At 48.2% G+C, this 19,020-nt stretch overlaps 1 protein-coding gene across 1 annotated transcript in view; it reads left to right on the forward strand.

Moving 5' to 3' along the window:
- EME2 (essential meiotic structure-specific endonuclease subunit 2) overlaps nt 1–18,535 on the forward strand; it is a gene marked incomplete at its 5' end in the record, with an annotated part of 35,635 nt that extends 17,100 nt beyond the window's left edge. Inside the window, 9 exon segments of the mRNA XM_034783126.1 lie at nt 4,918–4,954; nt 4,957–5,041; nt 5,771–5,773; nt 7,887–7,992; nt 14,245–14,360; nt 14,989–15,169; nt 15,171–15,191; nt 16,622–16,652; nt 17,007–18,535. Of these exon segments, the coding sequence (XP_034639017.1) occupies nt 4,918–4,954; nt 4,957–5,041; nt 5,771–5,773; nt 7,887–7,992; nt 14,245–14,360; nt 14,989–15,169; nt 15,171–15,191; nt 16,622–16,652; nt 17,007–17,146 (720 nt within the window).
- Nucleotides 18,536–19,020: the final 485 nt, after the last annotated feature.

A 19,020-nucleotide genomic window follows, 5' to 3' on the forward strand; every position in this document is an offset into this window, starting at 1 on the left:
CTCTTGCGCTCTCCTGCTTGTGCTTCCTCCCAGGATCCCATTTCCCCACTTACCTCAGGGCTTTGGTCTCCATCCCCCGGTGAACCTAGTTTAAAGCCCTCCTCACTAGGTTAGCCAGCCTGTTGGCGAAGATGCTCTTCCCTCTCTTCGTTAGGTGGAGCCCATCTCTGCCTAGCACTCCTTCTTGGAACACCATCCCATGGTCGAAGAATCCAAAGCCTTCTCTCCGACACCACCTGCGTAGCCATTCGTTGACTTCCACGATTCGACGGTCTCTACCCCGGCCTTTTCCTTGCACAGGGAGGATGGACGAGAACACCACTTGCGCCTCAAACTCCTTTATCCTTCTTCCCAGAGCCACGTAGTCTGCAGTGATCCGCTCAAGGTCATTCTTGGCAGTATCATTGGTGCCCACGTGGAGAAGCAGGAAGGGGTAGCGATCCGAGGGCTTGATGAGTCTCGGCAGTCTCTCCGTCACATCGTGTATCCTAGCTCCTGGCAAACAGCAGACCTCTTGGTTTTCCCGGTCAGGGCGGCAGATAGATGACTCAGTCCCCCTGAGGAGGGAGTCCCCGACCACCACCACCCTCCTCCTCCTCTTGGGAGTGGTGGTCGTGGAACCCCCATCCCTAGGACAGTGCATCTTTTGCCTTCCAATCGGTGGAGTCTCCTTCTGCTCCCTTCCCTCAGATGGGCCATCTAGTCCATTCTCCGCATTAGCACCTGTAGAGAGAACATGGAAACGATTCCTCACCTGTATCTCCATTGCTGGTGCATGGACGCTCCTCTTTCTTCTTCTGGAGGTCACATGCTGCCAAACCTCCTCACAATCCTTCTGTCCCTGCTCCGCCTGCTCTGAATCTTCAGAACATTGTGGCCGTAGAAGCATCTCCTGACGTCTGTCCAGGAAATCTTCATTTTCCCTTATGCAACGCAGAGTCGATACTTGTTTCTCCAGCCCTCGAACCTTCTCCTCCAGTATGGAGACCAGCTTGCACTTTGTACAGACAAAGTCGCTTCTGTCCTGCGGAAGAAAGACAAACATGGCACAACCTGTGCAGGTTACAACAGCTGATCGCTCACCTTCCATATCACCGTCCTCTTAGGTGCTTCCTCAACTGTTGCAGGAACTACTCGGAGAAACCTGCAGATGAAAGCCTCAGTGCGCTCTCCCTAGGCGAACTCCCAGGCAAACTCCCGCTGTTAGCCTCTGCTGTTTGCCGCTCAGCTGGTTCGCTGCTGACTGCCCTTATATACCAGTCAGGCCCACTCAAGGCCCAGCTGGAACAAAGCACTCCCAATTCACACATCTTAGCTTCACTTAACCTTGGAAATTTTCCACGGGGGTACTTGAAAGCTGCTTTCAAGTGTTTTGTCAATGGCCTTGACAAAGTTCTTCATCAGACCCAGCTTGATGTGTAAGGGTGGTAACAAAATCTTCCTTGATTCAACAAGTGGTGGATGCTGAACACTTTTCCTCCCAGGCTCCAATGACTGTCGGAGTGGCCAATCTTTCTTGATGTAGTGGGAATCTCTTGCACGACTATCCCATTCGCAGAGAAAACAGCAGTACTTTGTGTATCCAGTCTGCAGATACAAGCAAGAGAGCAACAACCTTCAAATCGCCACAAAGCTGCCACTGATGTTGGTCATGCTTTATGCACCTCAAAAGTTGTTTCATGTTGTCATAGGTTTCCTTCATATGGACTGCATGACCAACTGGAATTGATGGCAAAACATTGCCATTATGCAGTAAAACAGCTTTAAGACTCGTCTTCAATTAATCAATGAACAGTCTTCACTCATCTGGATCGTGAACGATGTTGAGGGCTGCCATCACACCATCGATGTTGTTGCAGGCTACAAGATCACCTTCCATGAAGAAGAATGGGACAAGATCCTTTTGATGGTCACGGAACATGGAAACCCTAACATCACCTGCCACGAGATTCCACTGCTGTAGTCTGGAGCCCAACAGCTCTGCCTTACTCTTGGGTAGTTCCAAATCCCTGACAAGGTCATTCAGTTCACCTTGTGTTATGAGGTGTGGTTCAGAGGAGGAGGATGGGAGAAAATGTGGGTCCTGTGACATTGATGGTTCAGGACCAGAAGTTTCATCCTCTTCCTCGTCTGACTCAAGTGAGAATGATTCTGGTGCATCAGGAACCGGCAGTCCTTCTATGTGGGGTACTGGGCGTATAGCTGATGGAATGTTTGGATATGGCACAGTCCACTTTTTCTTCTTTGACACACCTTTCCCAACTGGAGGCACCATGCAGAAGTAACAATTGCTGGTATGGTCTGTTGGCTCTTTTCAAATCATTGGCACTGCAAAAGGCATAGATTTCCTTTTCCTGTTCAACCACTGGCGAAGATTTGTTGCACAAGTGTTGCAGCATATGTGTGGGGCCCACCTCTTGTCCTGATCTCCAATTTTGCAGCCAAAATAAAGGTGATAGGCTTTCTTAACCATAGTGGTTATACTGCGCTTTTGTGATGCAAAAGTCACTTCACCACAAACATAGCAGAAGTTATCTGCACTGTTCACACAAGTACAAGGCATCTCTGCTCACTTTGGCTAAACAGAAATGTGTCCCTTTGCAAAATCAAACACTGACAAATAAGAGAGCACGACACTGTATGATTTCTAGAGCTGATATAGGGCAATTTGTTCAGCAGAGTGATTTAAGCTTCGTTATAATTGCATCATCCATGACTTCTAGGAATAACATGATGCAATTCATATAATGTATGGTGCAATACCAGCTTCAGATTGCATCATTCATTGTTTTGCCTAAAAAGCAAGTACTATCCAAACCCAGTCATAGATTTATTCATAGGTCCAGTCAAAGATGTATTTTAGTCATTTCTGGTTTAAATTGAGATCCCTTCCCTTTATAACTCACTTATCCTCTGCCATTCCCAAGTCAAGGGTCGTATATACTGACCCAATAGCAATCTTGAAAACTAGAGCCGATCAACAATTTTAAGCATCATTTTCGTTCTCAGTGAGCCAGAATTAGTAAAGTTTGACTACATTTATTTCAGAAGCATTTTGGCTGTAGAGCAGTTTTATTATTACCATACTACTCATTTAGTATTACTCATTGTATTCACTGACACTCAGTACTACTTTAAAGGTGAAATTGTAAAAGGAATCTGCCTATTTCAGCTATTTATTTTTTTATCACAACTGCATCTAAAATGATAGTACCGTAGAGTAACAACTATATTTTTTTGCTCAAACATGAGAATTCAAAAATAGTCCAGAAGGAAGACAGGCAGTCCTTAAGAAAGAAGTATGAAATAAAAAAGTTTACCAACCTGAAGATCCTGCATGTTCAGACATGTTCCTTTCATCGTCTTCAACGGAGTTTCCTCCTGAGAAGGAACACTTCTCATGATGTTTCATTTGGGAAACCAGGCCTTGCATTTCTTTTTTGCACTGTTTGCATTTTTCACGGATGCCTGTCTTACCCACAGGTGGAGGAACTTCATTAAAATATTCCCAAACTGGGTCTCTTTTACGGCCTGCTGGGTATGGTAGATCTCAAATTAATGAAGGCTACACTTAGAAAGACCTCAAGATTTCTGGAATATGCTGCTCAAACAGTTTCACTTTTGTTTCTACTGCCTGTCTCTCCCTTCTCATATTTATCTCCAGACTTCTCCTTGTCCAGATCTATTCCGCCCCCAACAATCTTCATTGAACTTTTTGAAACTTTGCACTTTTAGAGGGGGGTAAGGGATTGACTCTGTGTACACAAATTTGCAGAGGGACAATAGGGTTGAGGTCTGTTATTTCTCACCTCTATATTTTATGTATGTATGTATTTATTTATTTATTTAAAAGCATTTTTGCTGTTAACAAGCATGTTATCTCTGGAGACACAAATCCAGAGTTTGAGAACTGCAAAACTAAGCATCTCTGATGGTATCTTCTAGACAGAGCCCTGAGACCCATTGGGTAGATAGAAAGATTAACCTAAATAATCTATACAGAAGCCCCTGGAACCCCATTAATTGGGTCCTTAATCCATGAACTATTGGAACTCATTTACAAAATTTATCTTAAATATTACATGAATATATTGTTTCATATTATAGAATTAGAATTTATAATCCGTATTCCATGATGAGATATCTTTGAGCTATAATGTATCTTAATTAAAACTAACTTTAGATAGGTTTTTTCCTGAAAAAGCATTTTATCAAAAAATCGATTTAAATTAAATAAATCTGATTTTTTTTTAAAATCCTTGTTTTTTATCCACCCTGGGAATAGCCAAAGCCTGCCTGAACTTAGTGCGCCCACTTGGGCTGAGTAGTGAAAGTTCTGACTCTTGATTTAAACCTGGGACAGACCATTGCTTTAGCGCCTTTGGGCAGTCTAGACCCATCACTTTGTGCGTGTTAGTGTTTGAACACTCAGGGTTGCACTTCAAATATCTGTATGAAGGAAACCTTCAAAGAACACAGCTTGGAGAAGCACAAATGTTTGGAAGTAAAGAGATTTGCAGCTAGTTATTGATGCAGCTCCATATGGCCTTTTATTTATCTACCCCTAGGAAGATAAGGCCCCTGCCCTGAGGAGTTTACTGGCAGATGCAATAGAAAATGAAAGATTAAGCTGGAGCAGGCAGTGCCCAAGAAGAGATCAGTGATGGAAGCATAAACAAAAAGGTGACCAGGAGGCAGGAGCTTGGGACTATGACAGGCGTAGGATGTGGCTTGGATAAAGGACATAGTAGCCTTGCATTCCAGCAGCCAAACAGAGATCAGAGTTGACACCCTTCCCCAACTCCCATCTATTCCCAGTAACTAGGCTGACCTTACAGTGCTCCCACTACACCATCAATCTCTGGGTGTGGAGGAGGAAGAAAGATGGAAATTTGTGATTGTTTTGTTTTGTTTCAGAGTTTAAGAGAAGCCCCATCAGGGAGCAGGCCTGATCTGAGCCTTTGGACCGTCTGAAAGGCCCCTTCCTAAAATCCTACAGCCTGGCTGTCCATGGACTTGGCACCTACAGGTGGTATGATCTGTGTGTTAGGAGCATGACTGGAAAGCTAACATAGTGAGTGTGGATAAGGCTGTCTGTAGAAGGAGACCTTTAGGGCTAAATTTCAAATCTCAGTGCCTAAGTTGTGTCTGCAAAACATGCTGTGCCAGCAGCTCACTGTGCCACACAGCAGGTGTGGCATGTGTGTGAGAAGGGTGCTTGTGTGAAGAAATTCATGTTCTCAATGTACACCTGGTGTGGGGCAACAGTGTATTGAGTGTTGCAGCAGAAGGGTTCCATTTTGCAACTGCACTGTAAACAGCAAGGTTTGAAAATGTCACCTGGAAAGTTAAAATGGGACATTTTTAACCACATTGATTCACCACTCCCCAAAGCCAAGGGTCATGATGGAATGGCAGAGCTGTCTGATGAATCTGGCTGGAGCTGCTCTGGACACCACCACAGGCTGTGGTGTCCTCCCAACTCACAGATTCTGAGTTTCATAAGCAGGAGCTTAGGGCAGTTCGCTAACCAGGGCATAGACCTTCACTGGATTGAGCCCTTCTCACCATCTTATAAGGCTGCTGGTCTGTGGCTTTCCTGGGGGAGCTTCCTAGTCACATACAGATACCTGTGACTCCCTCTTCCATATTCACGCAGACACGCCACGAAGGGCGTGTCCCTATTGGTGGCCATTTTAGGTCAGTTGAAGCCTTGTCTGTAATGGAGGCAGATCAAATCCTTACACATGGGGTGTCTCTCTTTGCAGAGGCAGTGTAGCGGGTGGACACCCGCTCCTGCCTGGAAGGGCTTGAAAGCAGCCCTGGAGAGGGCTGCAGCTCTAAAAGCTGGGCTGATTGGGGAAGTGTCCACAGCTGGGCCACACCCCAATCAGGCCACAGCTGGCCTGTATAAAAAGGCTGGGAGCCAGGAGCTCAGCAGTCTCTCTCTAGCAGTAGAGAGAGAAGGGCTTGGCTGCCTGGAAGCTGAGAGGGTACCTAAAGTAGAGCAGGGCTTGGGAAAGGCTAGAGGAGCTGGGGAGCTCCGGCCTGGAAACCCCTGAGGCTGCAGGCCTTGTTAAAGGCCAGTAAAAGGTACTATGGAGCAGGGCTGGGGAAAGCCCAAGGGAGCCGGGGAGCTCCAGCCTAGGAAAGCCCCAGGCTGTAGGCCTGGTAAGGCCTATTAAGTATGGGGTTGCAGGGGGCAGCCCATGAGTAGGCAGAGGCAGCAGGTCTGAACCCCTTTGCCTGTGATGAGTGGCTTATACTGCAGTCTGCCCCAGTGAATGGGGACTAGATGGAGACTGGCAGTAGCCAAGACTGAGGTGAAGTGGGACTAGTGGGTGGGGGTTCCCCTGGGAGGGGGAGACCCAGAGCTGTGAGGGCAGCACCGCAGACAACAGGGTACTGGGTCCGGGAGGGACACGGGGGCCAAGCACTCGTGGGACACCGGCCTGCAGAAGGCACTCCAGAGGCTGGAAGAGCTAATTCCCAAGACGACCAGCAGGAGGCGCCACAGCAGTGAGTCCCGCATCGCTACAGGCAGCTACAGTGGCTGGGTTTGTGCCTCCACCATTCCAGGTACCCTCTGAGGAGGGCTCCCAAGCAACAATATCCCTTGGCTTCTCTTCACTTGTGGGCACCCAGGGCAGCACCCAGGGTTACATTTTATCCACTTGCTGCTGCTTGTCCACTCCACCTAGAGAGGGAGACAGAGTGGACCCCAGTCTCCATCCCACTGGCCACTCAGGCCCACTGCTGGTACCCATAGTGGTCCTATATCCCAAATGGTGGCTACTGAGCCCATCCCTATGTGAGACCAAAGGGAGAGCTGGAGGCCCAGCACTGCACAACCTAGGATGTACAGCAGGGGTGGGAAAACTACTGCCCGGGGGCCACATCCGGCCCATCAGACATTTTAATCTGACCATTGAGCTCCCGCTGGGAAGTGGGATCTGGGGCTTGTCCTGCTCTGTGCATGCCGTGGATCCTCGCAGCTCCCGGAAGCAGCAGCATGTCTCCGCACTGGCTCCTATGTGTAGGGGCAGCCAGGGGGCTCCGCACGCTGCCCGCGCCCCAAGCGCCACCCCTGCAGCTCCCATTGGCTGGAAACCGCAGCCAGTGGGAGCTGCAGGGGTTGTGCCTGCAGACAGGACAGCGCGCAGAGCCGCCTGGCCGTGCTACACATAGGAGCTGGAGGGGGGATGTGCCGCTGCTTCCGGGAGCTGTTTGAGGTAAGTGCCACCCAGAGCCTGCACCCCTGGCCCCCTCCCATGCCCCAGCCCTGATCCCCCTCCTGCCCTTAGAGCACCTCCCAGCTCGGAATACCCTCCTGCATCCCAAACCCCTCATCCCCAACCCTACTCCAGAGCTCACATCCCCAGCCGGTGCCCTCACCATCACCCCTGAACCCCAACCTGCTGCCACAGGCCAGAGCCCCCACCCGCACCCTGAACTCCTCATTTCTGGCCCCACCTCAGAGCCCGCACCCCCAGGCAGAGCCCTTACCCTCTCCCACAACCCAACCCCAATTTCATGAGCATTCATGGCCCACCATACAATTTCCACACCCAGATGTGGCCCTCTGGCCAAAACGTTTGCCCACCCCAATGTACAGCCTAGCAGAGGAACACAATCATCTGGAGATCTTTCTTGTCTTCAGCGTGTGTGTGTGTGTGTGGAGGGGGGGCCAGAATCAAACTAAAAAGCCTCCTCTCTCTCTAGCTTATGGCAGGAGAAAGAGCTGGCAGATGTGGGAGGGTAAAGCAGGACTCTGACCCTGCCAGCAGTCCAGCTAGTCAGTACATAATCAAGAGGTGACTCCGGGAGAGGGAGGGCCAGGGGAGAATGTGAGTGATGTGTGTCACTTCTACTTAGTATAACCATAGTCAGGACAAGCAGTGGTCACTGAGACCTGGAGAGCAGAGCAGACAGGAGGATCCCAGATTCCAGCCCAGCCCAGAGCTGTCTACGACGCAGCAGGAGATAGAGAAGGTGAAACTAACTACAGGCCTTGACTCTAATGTTGCTTGAGGGCAAGGGAGCTGCAGCTATGGGGAGAGGAGGCTCCTGTGGATGGGCACTCAGGCACATTTCATGCTTGGGGAGGTGACAGCTCACCTGAAACAGACATTCTCCTCCCCCTTAGAAAGCCCTTAGGTGTTATCGGCAAAGGGGTTAGGGAGGAACAGGGACACTCAGGAGATTGGTAGTGAGGATTTGGAGCTTCTGAGCCCTAGGACGCTGGCTCAGATATAGCCCAGGTTGGTGGAGTGCACCCCCCTTCCCCAAATGGTGTGCAGTGGCCTGTGTGAAAGGAATTGTTGGGCTCAGCCCAATGCCTAGTGGCCAGGTGTGGCAGAGTGCTGTTAGTGAGGCCTTAATCAGCCCCTGCCATCCCAGCCCCAATCAGGAGGATTGGACTGGGGCTAGGTAGATAGCCTGATGTTTGCCTGGTAACTGACCACATCTGCCAGTCTTGGTAGCAGGAGCTATAAGGCTGGGAGGAAGTGAGAGCAAAGGGAGGGCAGAGACCAGGAGGGGAAGGTCAGGTTCAGATTCAGAGGGAGGTGGGAGTCTCCTACTCTGTTCCTGGCCAGCCCTGTGGTAGGTCAAGCTGTTGTAAAAAGCCTAGAAACTGGTGGTGGGGACTTGATCACAAATAAAGAGCACGGGTGTTGCATCAGCCTGAAGTTTCCCTGAGTCTCTGAAAAGAGGGGGAGAAGCGCTGAACCAGAGGGGCATGGCATGTGCCCCGTTACACGTGGGGGCTCGTCTGGGATCCAAGGCCACTGCCAGTGCCTGGCTACACAAGGATGGAGGGAACTGTGCAGTGGCTAGCTAAACAGCAAGAGGAGCTGCAGAAAAACCTGCAGGCCTTCCAGCAGTCCCACCAGGCAGAGTTGTAGACCCTACTTGCCTTGCAGGCCGAACACCAGAACAACTTCATCCGGGAGCAGGCCAGTGTACAGCAGCAGCTCCTGCACCAGTGGGTGAGTCCCCCTGGAGGTGATGGCAGCCACGCACTAGGGTTGGGGCTCTATAAGATGGGCTCCGCCAATGACCCCGATGCCTTCCTGTGTATGTTTGAGCGGGTGGCTGCAGGCTCTGGATGGGACAAGGCAACCTGTGGGCCCTAAGACTGATCCTCTATCTGGCCGGTGAGGCACAGGCTGCCTATATGGCCTTAAGTGACAAACAGGCCAAAGATTACGATGCGGTGAAGGCGGCTGTCCTAGACCGGATGGGACTGTCCGTGGATAAGTACAGACAGACGTTTCAGGCGGCCTGATGGACAGCGGGTTTGCGGCTCCGAGCTTTTGCCCAGAAGCTCACAGACTGGGCCGGACAAAAAGTATTGAGTACATTAGCTTTTTCCACATCCTCTGTCACTAGGTTGCCTCCCTCATTCAGTAAGGGGACCATACTTTCCTTGACTTTCTTCTTGTTGCTAACATACCTGAAGAAGCCCTTCTCGTTACTCTTAACATCTCTTGCTAGCTGCAACTCCAAGTGTGATTTGGCCTTCCTGATTTCAGTCCTGCATGCCTGAGCAATATTTTTATACTCCTTCCTGGTCATTTGTCCAATCTTCCACTTCTTGTAAGCTTCTTTTTTGTGTTTAAGATCAGCAAGGATTTCACTGTTAAGTCACTGTTACACTGTTAAACTTGGAGGAGAGGAAGGTGACCAGGAACAGTCAACATGGATTCATCAAGGGCAAGTCATTGCCTGACCAACCTGATAGCCTTCTATGAGATAACTGACTCTCTGGATATGGGGAAAAGTGGTGGATGTGATATATCTTGACTTTAGCAAAGCTTTTGATACAGTCTCCCACAGTATTCTTGCCGGCAAGTTAAAGTAGTATGGGCTGGATGAATGGACTGTAAGGTGGATAGAAAGCTGGCTAGATCGTCGGGCTCAACGGGTAGTGATCAATGGTTCCACGTCTAGTTGGCAGCCAGTATCAAGCGTAGTGCCCCAAGAGTCGGTCCTGGGGCAGGTTTTGTTCAATATCTTCATTAATGATCTGGAGGATGGGATTAATTAATTGCACCCTTAGCAAGTTTGCAGATGACACTAAACTGGAAGGAGTGGTAGATACGCTGGAGGGTAGGGATAGGATACAGAGGGACCAATACAAATTAGAGGATTGGGCCAAAACAAATCTGATGAGGTTCAACAAGGACAAGTGCAGAGTCCTGCACTGAGGATGGAAGAATCCCATCCACTGCTGCAGACTAGGGACTGAGTGGCTAAGCAGCAGTTCTGCAGAAAAGGACCAGGGGATTACAGTGGATGAGAAGCTGGATATGAGTCAACAGTGTGCCCTTGTTGCCAAGGAGGCTAGCGGCATTTTGTGCTGTATAAGTAGGAGCATCGCCTGCAGATCGAGGGATGTGATTATTCCCCTCTATTCAGCATTGGTGAGGCCTGATCTGGAGTACTGTGTCCAGTTTTGGTCCCCTCACTACAGAAGGGATGTGGACAAATTGGAGAGAGTTCAGCGGAGGGCAACAAAAATGATTAGGGGGCTGGTGCACATGATTTACGAGGAGAGGCTGAGGGAACTGGTGTTATTCAGTCTGCAGAAGAGAAGAATGAGGGGGGATTCAACTTTGAGGGGATGCTTTCAACTACCTGAAAGGGGGTTCCAAAGAGGATGGAGCTAGGCTGTTCTCAGTGGTACCAGATGACAGAACAAGGAGTAATAGTCTCAGGTTGCAGTGGGAGAGGTTTAGGTTGGATATTAGGGGGGGTAATTTCACTTGGAGGGTGGTGGATATAAACTGTTCAGGAAGGACTGGCAGGGCAGAAAAGGTGGGGGAGTTGCATTGTATGTAAGAGGGGAGTATGACTGCTCAGAGTTCCGGTATGAAACTGCAGAAAAACCTGAGAGTCTCTGGATTAAGTTTAGAAGTGTGAGCAACAAGGGTGATGTCTTGGTGGGAGTCTGCTATAAACCACCAGACCAGGGGATGAGGTGGACGAGGCTTTCTTCCAGCAACTAGCAGAAGTTACTAGATCGCAGGCCCTGGTTTTCATGGGAGACTTTAATCATCCTGATATCTGCTGGGAGATCAATACAGCGGTGCACAGACAATCCAGGAAGTTTTTGGAAAGTGTAGGGGACAATTTCCTGGTGCAAGTGCTGGAGGAACCAACTAGGGGCAGAGCTCTTCTAGACCTGCTGCTCACAAACCAGGAAGAATTAGTAGGGGAAGCAAAAGTGGATGGGAACCTGGGAGGCAGTAACCGTGAGATGGTAGAGTTCAGGATCCTGACACAAGGAAGAAAGGAGAGCAGCAGAATATGGACCCTGGGCTTCAGAAAAGCAGACTTTGACTCCCTCAGGGAACTGATGGGCAGGATCCCCTGGGAGAATAACATGAGGGGGAAAGGAGTCCAGGAGAGCTGGCTGTATTTTAAAGAATCCTTATTGAGGTTGCAGGAAAAAACATCCTGATGTGTAGAAAGAATAGTAAATATGGCAGGCAACCAGTTTGGCTTAACAGTGAAATCCTTGCTGATCTTAAACGCAAAAAAGAAGCTTATGTAACCCTTCTGCCAGGCCAAGTTGATAGCAGCAAGGGCCGGGTTCAGTACATAGGGGTCCCTTCCCAACAGCGTGACACGGAACCAGCTCGAGCCCCCACCCAGTGACCTGGGAAAATCTTACACAAACCCCTAGGCGCNATTCACCACCAGATGTCAGGGTAGAGCTCATCCTGACTCTGCTTACACTTACAAGAAGTGGAAGATTGGACAAATGACCAGGGAGGAGTATAAAAATATTGCTCAGGCATGCAGGAGTGAAATTAAGAAGGCCAAATAACACTTGGAGTTGCAGCTAGCAAGAGATGTTAAGAGTAACAAGAAGGGTTTCTTCAGATATGTTAGCAACAAGAAGAAAGTCATGGGAAGTGTGGGACCCTTACTGAATGACGGAGGCAACCTAGTGACAGAGGATGTGGAAAAAGCTAATATACTCAATGCTTTTTTTGCCTCTGTCTTCACGAACAAGGTCAGCTCCCAGACTGCTGCACTGGGCAGCACAATATGGGGAGGGGGTGACCAGCCCTCTGTGGAGAAAGAAGTGGTTCGAGACTATTTAGAAAAACTGGAGGAGCACAAGTCCATGGGGCTGGATGCGCTGCATCTGAGGGTGCTAAAGGAGTTGGCGGATGTGAATGCAGAGCCATTGGCCATTACCTTTGAAAACCCCTGGTGATCGGGGGAGGTCCCGGATGACTGGAAAAAGGCTAATGTAGTGCCCATCTTTAAAAAAGGGAAGAAGCAGGATCTGGGGAACTACAGGCTAGTCAGCCTCACCTCAGTACCTGGAAAAATCATGGAGCAAGTCCTCAAGGAATCAATTCTGAAGCACTTAGAGGAAAGGAAAGTGATCAGGAACAGTCAGCATGGATTCACCAAGGGCAAGTCATGCCTCACTAACCTAATTGCTTTCTATGATGAGATAACTGGCTCTGTGGATGAGGGGGAAGCAGTGGATGTGTTATTCCTTGACTTTAGCAAAGCTTTTGATACAGTCTCCCACAGTATTCTTGCCAACAAGTTAAAAAAGTATGGGCAGGATGATTGGACTATAAGGTGGACAGAAAGCTGGCTAGATCGTCGGGCTCAACGGGTAGTGATCAATGGCTCCATGTCTAGTTGGCAGCCAGTATCAAGCGTAGTGCCCCAAGAGTCGGTCCTGCGGCCGGTTTTGTTCAATATCTTCATTAATGATCTGGAGGATGGTGTGGACTGCACTCTCAGTAAGTTTGCAGATGACACTAAACTGGAAGGAGTGGTAGATACACTGGAGGGTAGGGATAAGATACAGAGGGACCTAGACAAATTAGAGGGTTGGGCCAAAAGAAACCTGATGAGGTTCAACAAGGACAAGTGCAGAATCCTGCGCTTAGGACAGAAGAATCCCATTCACTGTTACAGACTAGGGACGGAATGGCTAGGAAGCAGTTCTGCAGAAAAGGACCTAGGGGTTACAGTGGATGAGAAGCTGGATATGAGGCAACTGTGTGTCCTTGTTGCCAAGAAAGCTAACGGCATTTTGGGATGTATAAGTAGGGGCATTGCCAGCAGATCGAGGGATGTGATCATTCCACTCTATTCAGCATTGGTGAGGCCTGATCTGGAGTACTGTGTCCAGTTTTGGGCCCCACACTACAAGAAGGATGTGGACAAATTGGAAAGAGTCCAGCGGAGGGCAACAAAAATGATTAGGGGGCTGGAGGATGACTTAAGAGGAGAGGCTGAGGGAACTGGGATTGTTTAGTCTGCAGAAGAGAAGAATGAGGGGGGATTTGATAGCTGCTTTCAACTACCTGAAAGGGGGTTCCAAAGCGGATGGATCTAGACTGTTCTCAGTGGTGCCAGATGACAGAACAAGGAGTAATAGTCTCAAGTTGCAGTGGGGGAGGTTTAGGTTGGATATTAGGAAAATCTTTTTCACTAGGAGGGTGGTGAAGCACTGGAATAGGTTACCTAGGGAGGTGGTGGAATCTCCTTCCTTAGAGGTTTTAAGGTCAGGCTTGACAAAGCCCTGGCTGCGATGATTTAGTGGGGGATAGGTCCTGCTTTGAGCAGGGGGGTTGACTAGATGACCTCCTGAGGTCTCTTCCAACCCTGATATTCTATGATGTTAAGTGCTTCAAAATGGATTCCTTGAGGACCTGCTCCATGATTTTACCGGGGACTGAAGTGAGTCTGTAGGTCTCTGGGTTCTCTTTCTTCTTTTTTTTTAAATATGGGCACTATATTTGCCTGTTCCCAATTGTCTGGGACCTTCCCCAATCGCCATAAGTTTTCAAAGATAATGGCCAGTGGCTCTGCAATCACATCAGCCAACTCCCTCAGCACCCTTGGATTCGTTAGATCTTGACCCATGGACTTGTGCATGTCCAGCTTTTCTAAATAGTCCTTAACCTGTTCTTTCACTACTAAGGGCTGCTCACCTCCTCCCCATATTGTGTTGCCCAGTGCAGCAGTCTGGGAGCTGACCTTGTCTGTGAAGATGGAGGCAAAAAAAAGCATTGAGTACTTCAGCTCTTTCCACATCATCTGTCACTGTGTTACCTTCCCCATTCAGTAAGGGTTCCCACTTTCCCTGACCACCTTCTTGTTGCTAACATATCTGTAGAAACCCTTCTTGTTACTCTTCACATCCCTTGCTAGCTGCAACTCTTGCATGTTTCACTCATTTTAGTTCTCCTCCTCCAGGGGCTGGTGGTGCAACTGCTCTGGGGTAACACTGAGGTCTGGTTCCTGGACACATGGCATGAGTTGAGCCAGCATGTTTCTGCACTGACCAAGACAATAGCAAAACACCCATACAAGTGAGTTTGTGTCACCTAGGCAGATGCTCCCAACTCTTAACCCCCAGCTGAATCCCAAGCCCAGAACATCAGCATCACTCTTTGTTCTGATTGTGACTCTGACACACTGTGGGAGCAGGGTTGATGCTGCTCCCATGGCAGATCCTTATAGAGAGAGCCTCAAACCCTGAACTCAGTGCCGTGGTATTTCAGGGGGCTCCATGTGGGGGTGCGGACCCAGTTTGTCTCCTGTCACGGTATTCAGAATAGACTGGATGTAGGAATGTTCATTTCATGACTGGCCCTGTATGGTTATTCGGCTCTTTCCCCTGCCCCATTGCCATTCACACTCTCAGTACACTGTGCTCTACCATCTAGGAATAACAGTGTTTGTGGGATAAGAGGTGTAGGCTGGGAAATAAGATCCCGTGAGGAACATTAGGTGACAGTAGAACATGCTGTCTTAGCAGCAGGAGGGAGGTGACCCTTCTGAAGATGGAGAGGGATGTGAGCTAATGGAGGAAAAATGCTGGTCCTAGAGGAATAGAGGTGGACTAGCAAGAAACTCTGTTACAAAGGCTGCTGGTAAGATGTGATCCCCCAAACATGCACCACTGCATGTCCTATCCTTGCAGCTGTCTTTCTGCAGGAAACAGCTGGAGACCCAACTATTCTCCTTCTGCACTGATGGGGGCTGGTCCAGTGGCATACGTGTGGAGAAGGACGGGATGGGACTGCAACAGGTGTGGAAGAGACAAATCCAGCAGTTTAACAAAGTTAGCCCTGTTGCGGGCTAGACAAATCCAGCAGCCATAGCAGCAGCATACCCTTTCCCCAAGCCTACTACTTCAGGTCAGCCCTTGAGCCACTCAACAACATAAGAACATATATAAGAATGGCCATACTAGGTCAGATTAAAGGTCCGTCTAGCCCAGTATCCTGTCTTCCGACAGTGGCCAATGCCAGGTGCCTCAGAGGGAATGAATAGAACAGGTGATCCATCCCCCATCGCCCATTCCCAGCTTCTGGCAAACAGAAGCTAGGGATACCATCACTGCCCATTCTTGTGTTATGAGGAGTAAATAACACTTCCTTATTTACTTTCTCCACACCAGTCATGATTTTATAGACCTCGATTATATCCCCCTTAGTTGTCTCTTTTCCAAGCTGAAAAGTCCCTGTATTATTAATCTCTTCTCATATGGAAACTGTTCCATACCCCTAATGCATTTTTAGGCGTACCATGGATTTATATAGAGGCAATATGATATTTTCTGTATTATTATCTATCCCTTCTCTAATGGTTCCCAACATTCTGTTCGCTTTTTTGAGTGCCACTGCACACTGAGTGGATGTTTTCAGAGAACTATCCACAATGACTCCAAGATCTACTCCCTTCCTGTAGAAAAGCCCTGTCTGATGGAATGGGACCATCATCAATGGACAAGCTGCCCTTCTATAGAATGTCTGTAGCTGCCTGCAAATAACAGGGTTTCATGGTCACACTAGGGAGACATTTCAGTAATTGCTACTGTAAGATCTATTAGCTTGTCTAGTCGCCCCTGTGGCCCAGCTAGCCCAGGGCTCCCCCGCCTTTTGTCTAGTCCCCCACTTTGGCCTGGCTTGCTCAGGGAATCTTCCTGTGGTACATCCAATGCCTTTGTCTGGGCTGATTTTAAATGGCTTAATCCGAAGCAAATGAGATAGCAGGAATCAATATAGGCCTGTCAGACAGTTGGGGAGGTGAGGAGGAGGACAGGAGGAGGAGGAGGAGAAGATAGCAGTAGAATCAGTGGATGTTTCTCACTGGTAAAATGTATGGTGTGAATTGTTAGGCTTCTGCTTAACACTTATGTGGTTATTTTTGGTGGGAGACAAACACTTTCTACCAGGAAATACGGTTTCCTCAGCAGTTCAGAACTAATCACACACAAGCTTTGTCCCTTTGTCATCCAATGAGGCAGAGCTTACAAATAAAAGCCTCACTAGTCCTTTTGCCAAATGCATACTCCCTCTCCCCTGCTCAGATCATCATGGTTAGCATTCCCTCCATGGAGATGTACCCATTTCCTTGGGAACGGGGAGGATGGAATGCACATCAGTTGTGTGGGGGGTGGGAGTGATTTGTGAGCATAAATTCTTACTTCTGACTTTATCCTCTTAACCCAGCATGGCAGAAGAAGCACTGCGCCTTCAGCCACAGGTGGATCTAAGTCCTGTGCTGGAGATCAAATTTTAGTTGATTGGTGTCTACACCAATTTGTTCTCCTGTTTCCTCTAAGGCCTATCAAGAGTGCAGCACAGAGAAGGACAGACTCATAGACTTTAAGGTCAGAAGGGACCATTATGATCATCTGGTCTGACCCCCTGCATGATGCAGGCCACAAAGCTGTCCCTACCCTTTCCCTTGACTCTGCTGTTGAAGTCCCCAAATTCTGTGGTTTAGAGACTTCAATTGGCAGAGAATCCTCCTGCTAGCGATCCCTGCCCCATGCTGCGGAGGAAGGCGAAAAACCTCCAGGGCCTCTGCCAATCTACCCTGGAGGAAAAATCCTTCCCGACCCCAAATATGGCGATCAGTAAAACCCCGAGCATGTAGGCAAGAATCTCCAGCCTGACCCTTGTTAGCCATTATACTATTTACCTGCCATGGCACGGTATTCCTTTGACTCCTCCTGCTGCGTGACATTTGGGTAAAAGCAGAGGATAGCAGGAGAGAACGACAGCTTGGGCCAGACTTATCCTGCCAAGTCTCTCTCTTATTGACATCCACTAATCAAGACCTTGTTTTGGACTTAAGTGCTTAGTGGATTTTGAAAAATTTATTAGAGCATAAGCTTTCGTGGACTACAGCCCATTTGTTAGTCTCTAAGGTGCCACAAGTACTCCTGTTCTTCTTTTAGTGAATTTTGGGAAATGATGGGGTTGGTCTGTCCAGATGTTAAATCTAGCAGTGCCTGAGCTATCATTAGCTTAGCAGTGCTGCTCTGAATCCAGCCTCTTGAGGCAGTGGATTCTGCTTCAGAATGGAGACTTGTACTTCAAGACATTTCTCATTACAGATGCTGGCTTCAGCCCCATGGCTCCAGTTTTGCTATTTAAATAAATACCCTTCCTTGCGCATCCATGGGCAGAGCAGAGTAAAAGCTGGTAGTCTTAGAACACAACAGTGCAGCCAGGAGTACAGTGATCTCTCCCTGGGCAGCATGAGATTAGTACTCCTGTGTCAGCCATGCAGCAAGACCTTGGCAGGCTTAGCCTCTCTTGGCTGCTTTATAGACCTGATTCGTAACCTCCCTGCTCCCCACAGGTCCTTGTGGGAGATGGTCTGGTTAGGCTCCTGACTCCCAGCACCACCACCCTGGCTGTTGTCTCCTGAGTGGGGTAGAACCACTTTAAAGGTGGCGGGGGGGAGGAATTAACCAGTGGTCTTGACTACCTGCTGGCCTAGAGGGGAGTAGCTTAGCTGTGAGAGAGCAGACCAGACTAAAATGAGTAAAATCATCTGCACTTGGATAGCTGGGCTCCCCAGCCGTCAATGCCAGGCTAGCTAGAGAAAACTCTTGAACAAAAAGGGAGTGTGTATTATTCCACCCCAGAGATGTTAAGGTCAACTGCTTTAAAAATGGCCTCTCGCTGGGTTCCCAAACTTTGACCACTAGTGTTTGAATTTTGATAGGTACTTAGTACTCCCAGCTCCCCTTGACTCTCGGAACTGTGGATTTTGAATGCTTCTGAAAATAAGGCCCTAGCTCTTTAAGTTTGGGTTTCCGTGTTGAAATGAGAATCCTCTCTTGCTTCAGTGGGTCTCCAGGTAGCATTGCTCACTTACTTGGAGGAGGGAAACTAGGGACAGCAGATGAATAAAAATCCTTGTTTCCAATGGCTGTTCCATGGGGATACGTTCTTCCAATAAACTAATTTAAGTAAACAAGCTGGCTAGGTCATTGTGTTGCCAAAGAAATTTCTTGTTCAACCATGTTAAGATATAGATATTCAGGCCTGTCTGTAAAGGCCTATATTTTAAGAATTTAGGTGTATTCTTATCACTTAGCTAGTTATAGAGGTATAAAAGAACGAATCAAAATCACTTTCTGTATGTGTAAGAGCCTTCTTTCACTGACAGTCTGAGGCCTGGTTCTTAGGCTAAGGCCTTTGGCTAAGCAGCAGAGGCAGCCATAAACTGGGAAATGCATGGTCACATCCTCACATTCCAAACTAGTCACATGGAAATAAGGTGCTATTGGGCTGTTAGGAATACAATCCTGTTCTGATATTCCTATCACCTCCAGAGAAAGGAAAGAGCCTAGAAGATATAAAAAGAAACTTAAGTTGATAGTTTTCTGTCTGGTAAGAACTCACTTATCAATAGACACAGCTGGAAAATGCTTATGTCTGTATAGAGGTAGTTGTAAAATCCTCACTTCTGTATTGTTTTGTATGTTTATTTGCATGGTCTCTGTCTGGTTCTGTAATTGTTTGTCTGCTGTATAATTAATTTTGCTGGGTGTAAACTAATTAAGGTAGTGGGATATAATTGGTTAGCTAATCATGTTACAATATGCTAGGATTGGTTAGGTAAATTTTAGTAGAATGATTGGTTAAGGTATAGCTAAAAATATTACTATATAAATTAGGGGCAAACAGGAAGTAAGTTAGGATTTGAAAATAAGGAAAATGG

The sequence above is a fragment of the Trachemys scripta genome, chromosome 10 (assembly GCF_013100865.1).
Source record: "Trachemys scripta elegans isolate TJP31775 chromosome 10, CAS_Tse_1.0, whole genome shotgun sequence".
NCBI lineage: Eukaryota > Metazoa > Chordata > Testudines > Emydidae > Trachemys > Trachemys scripta.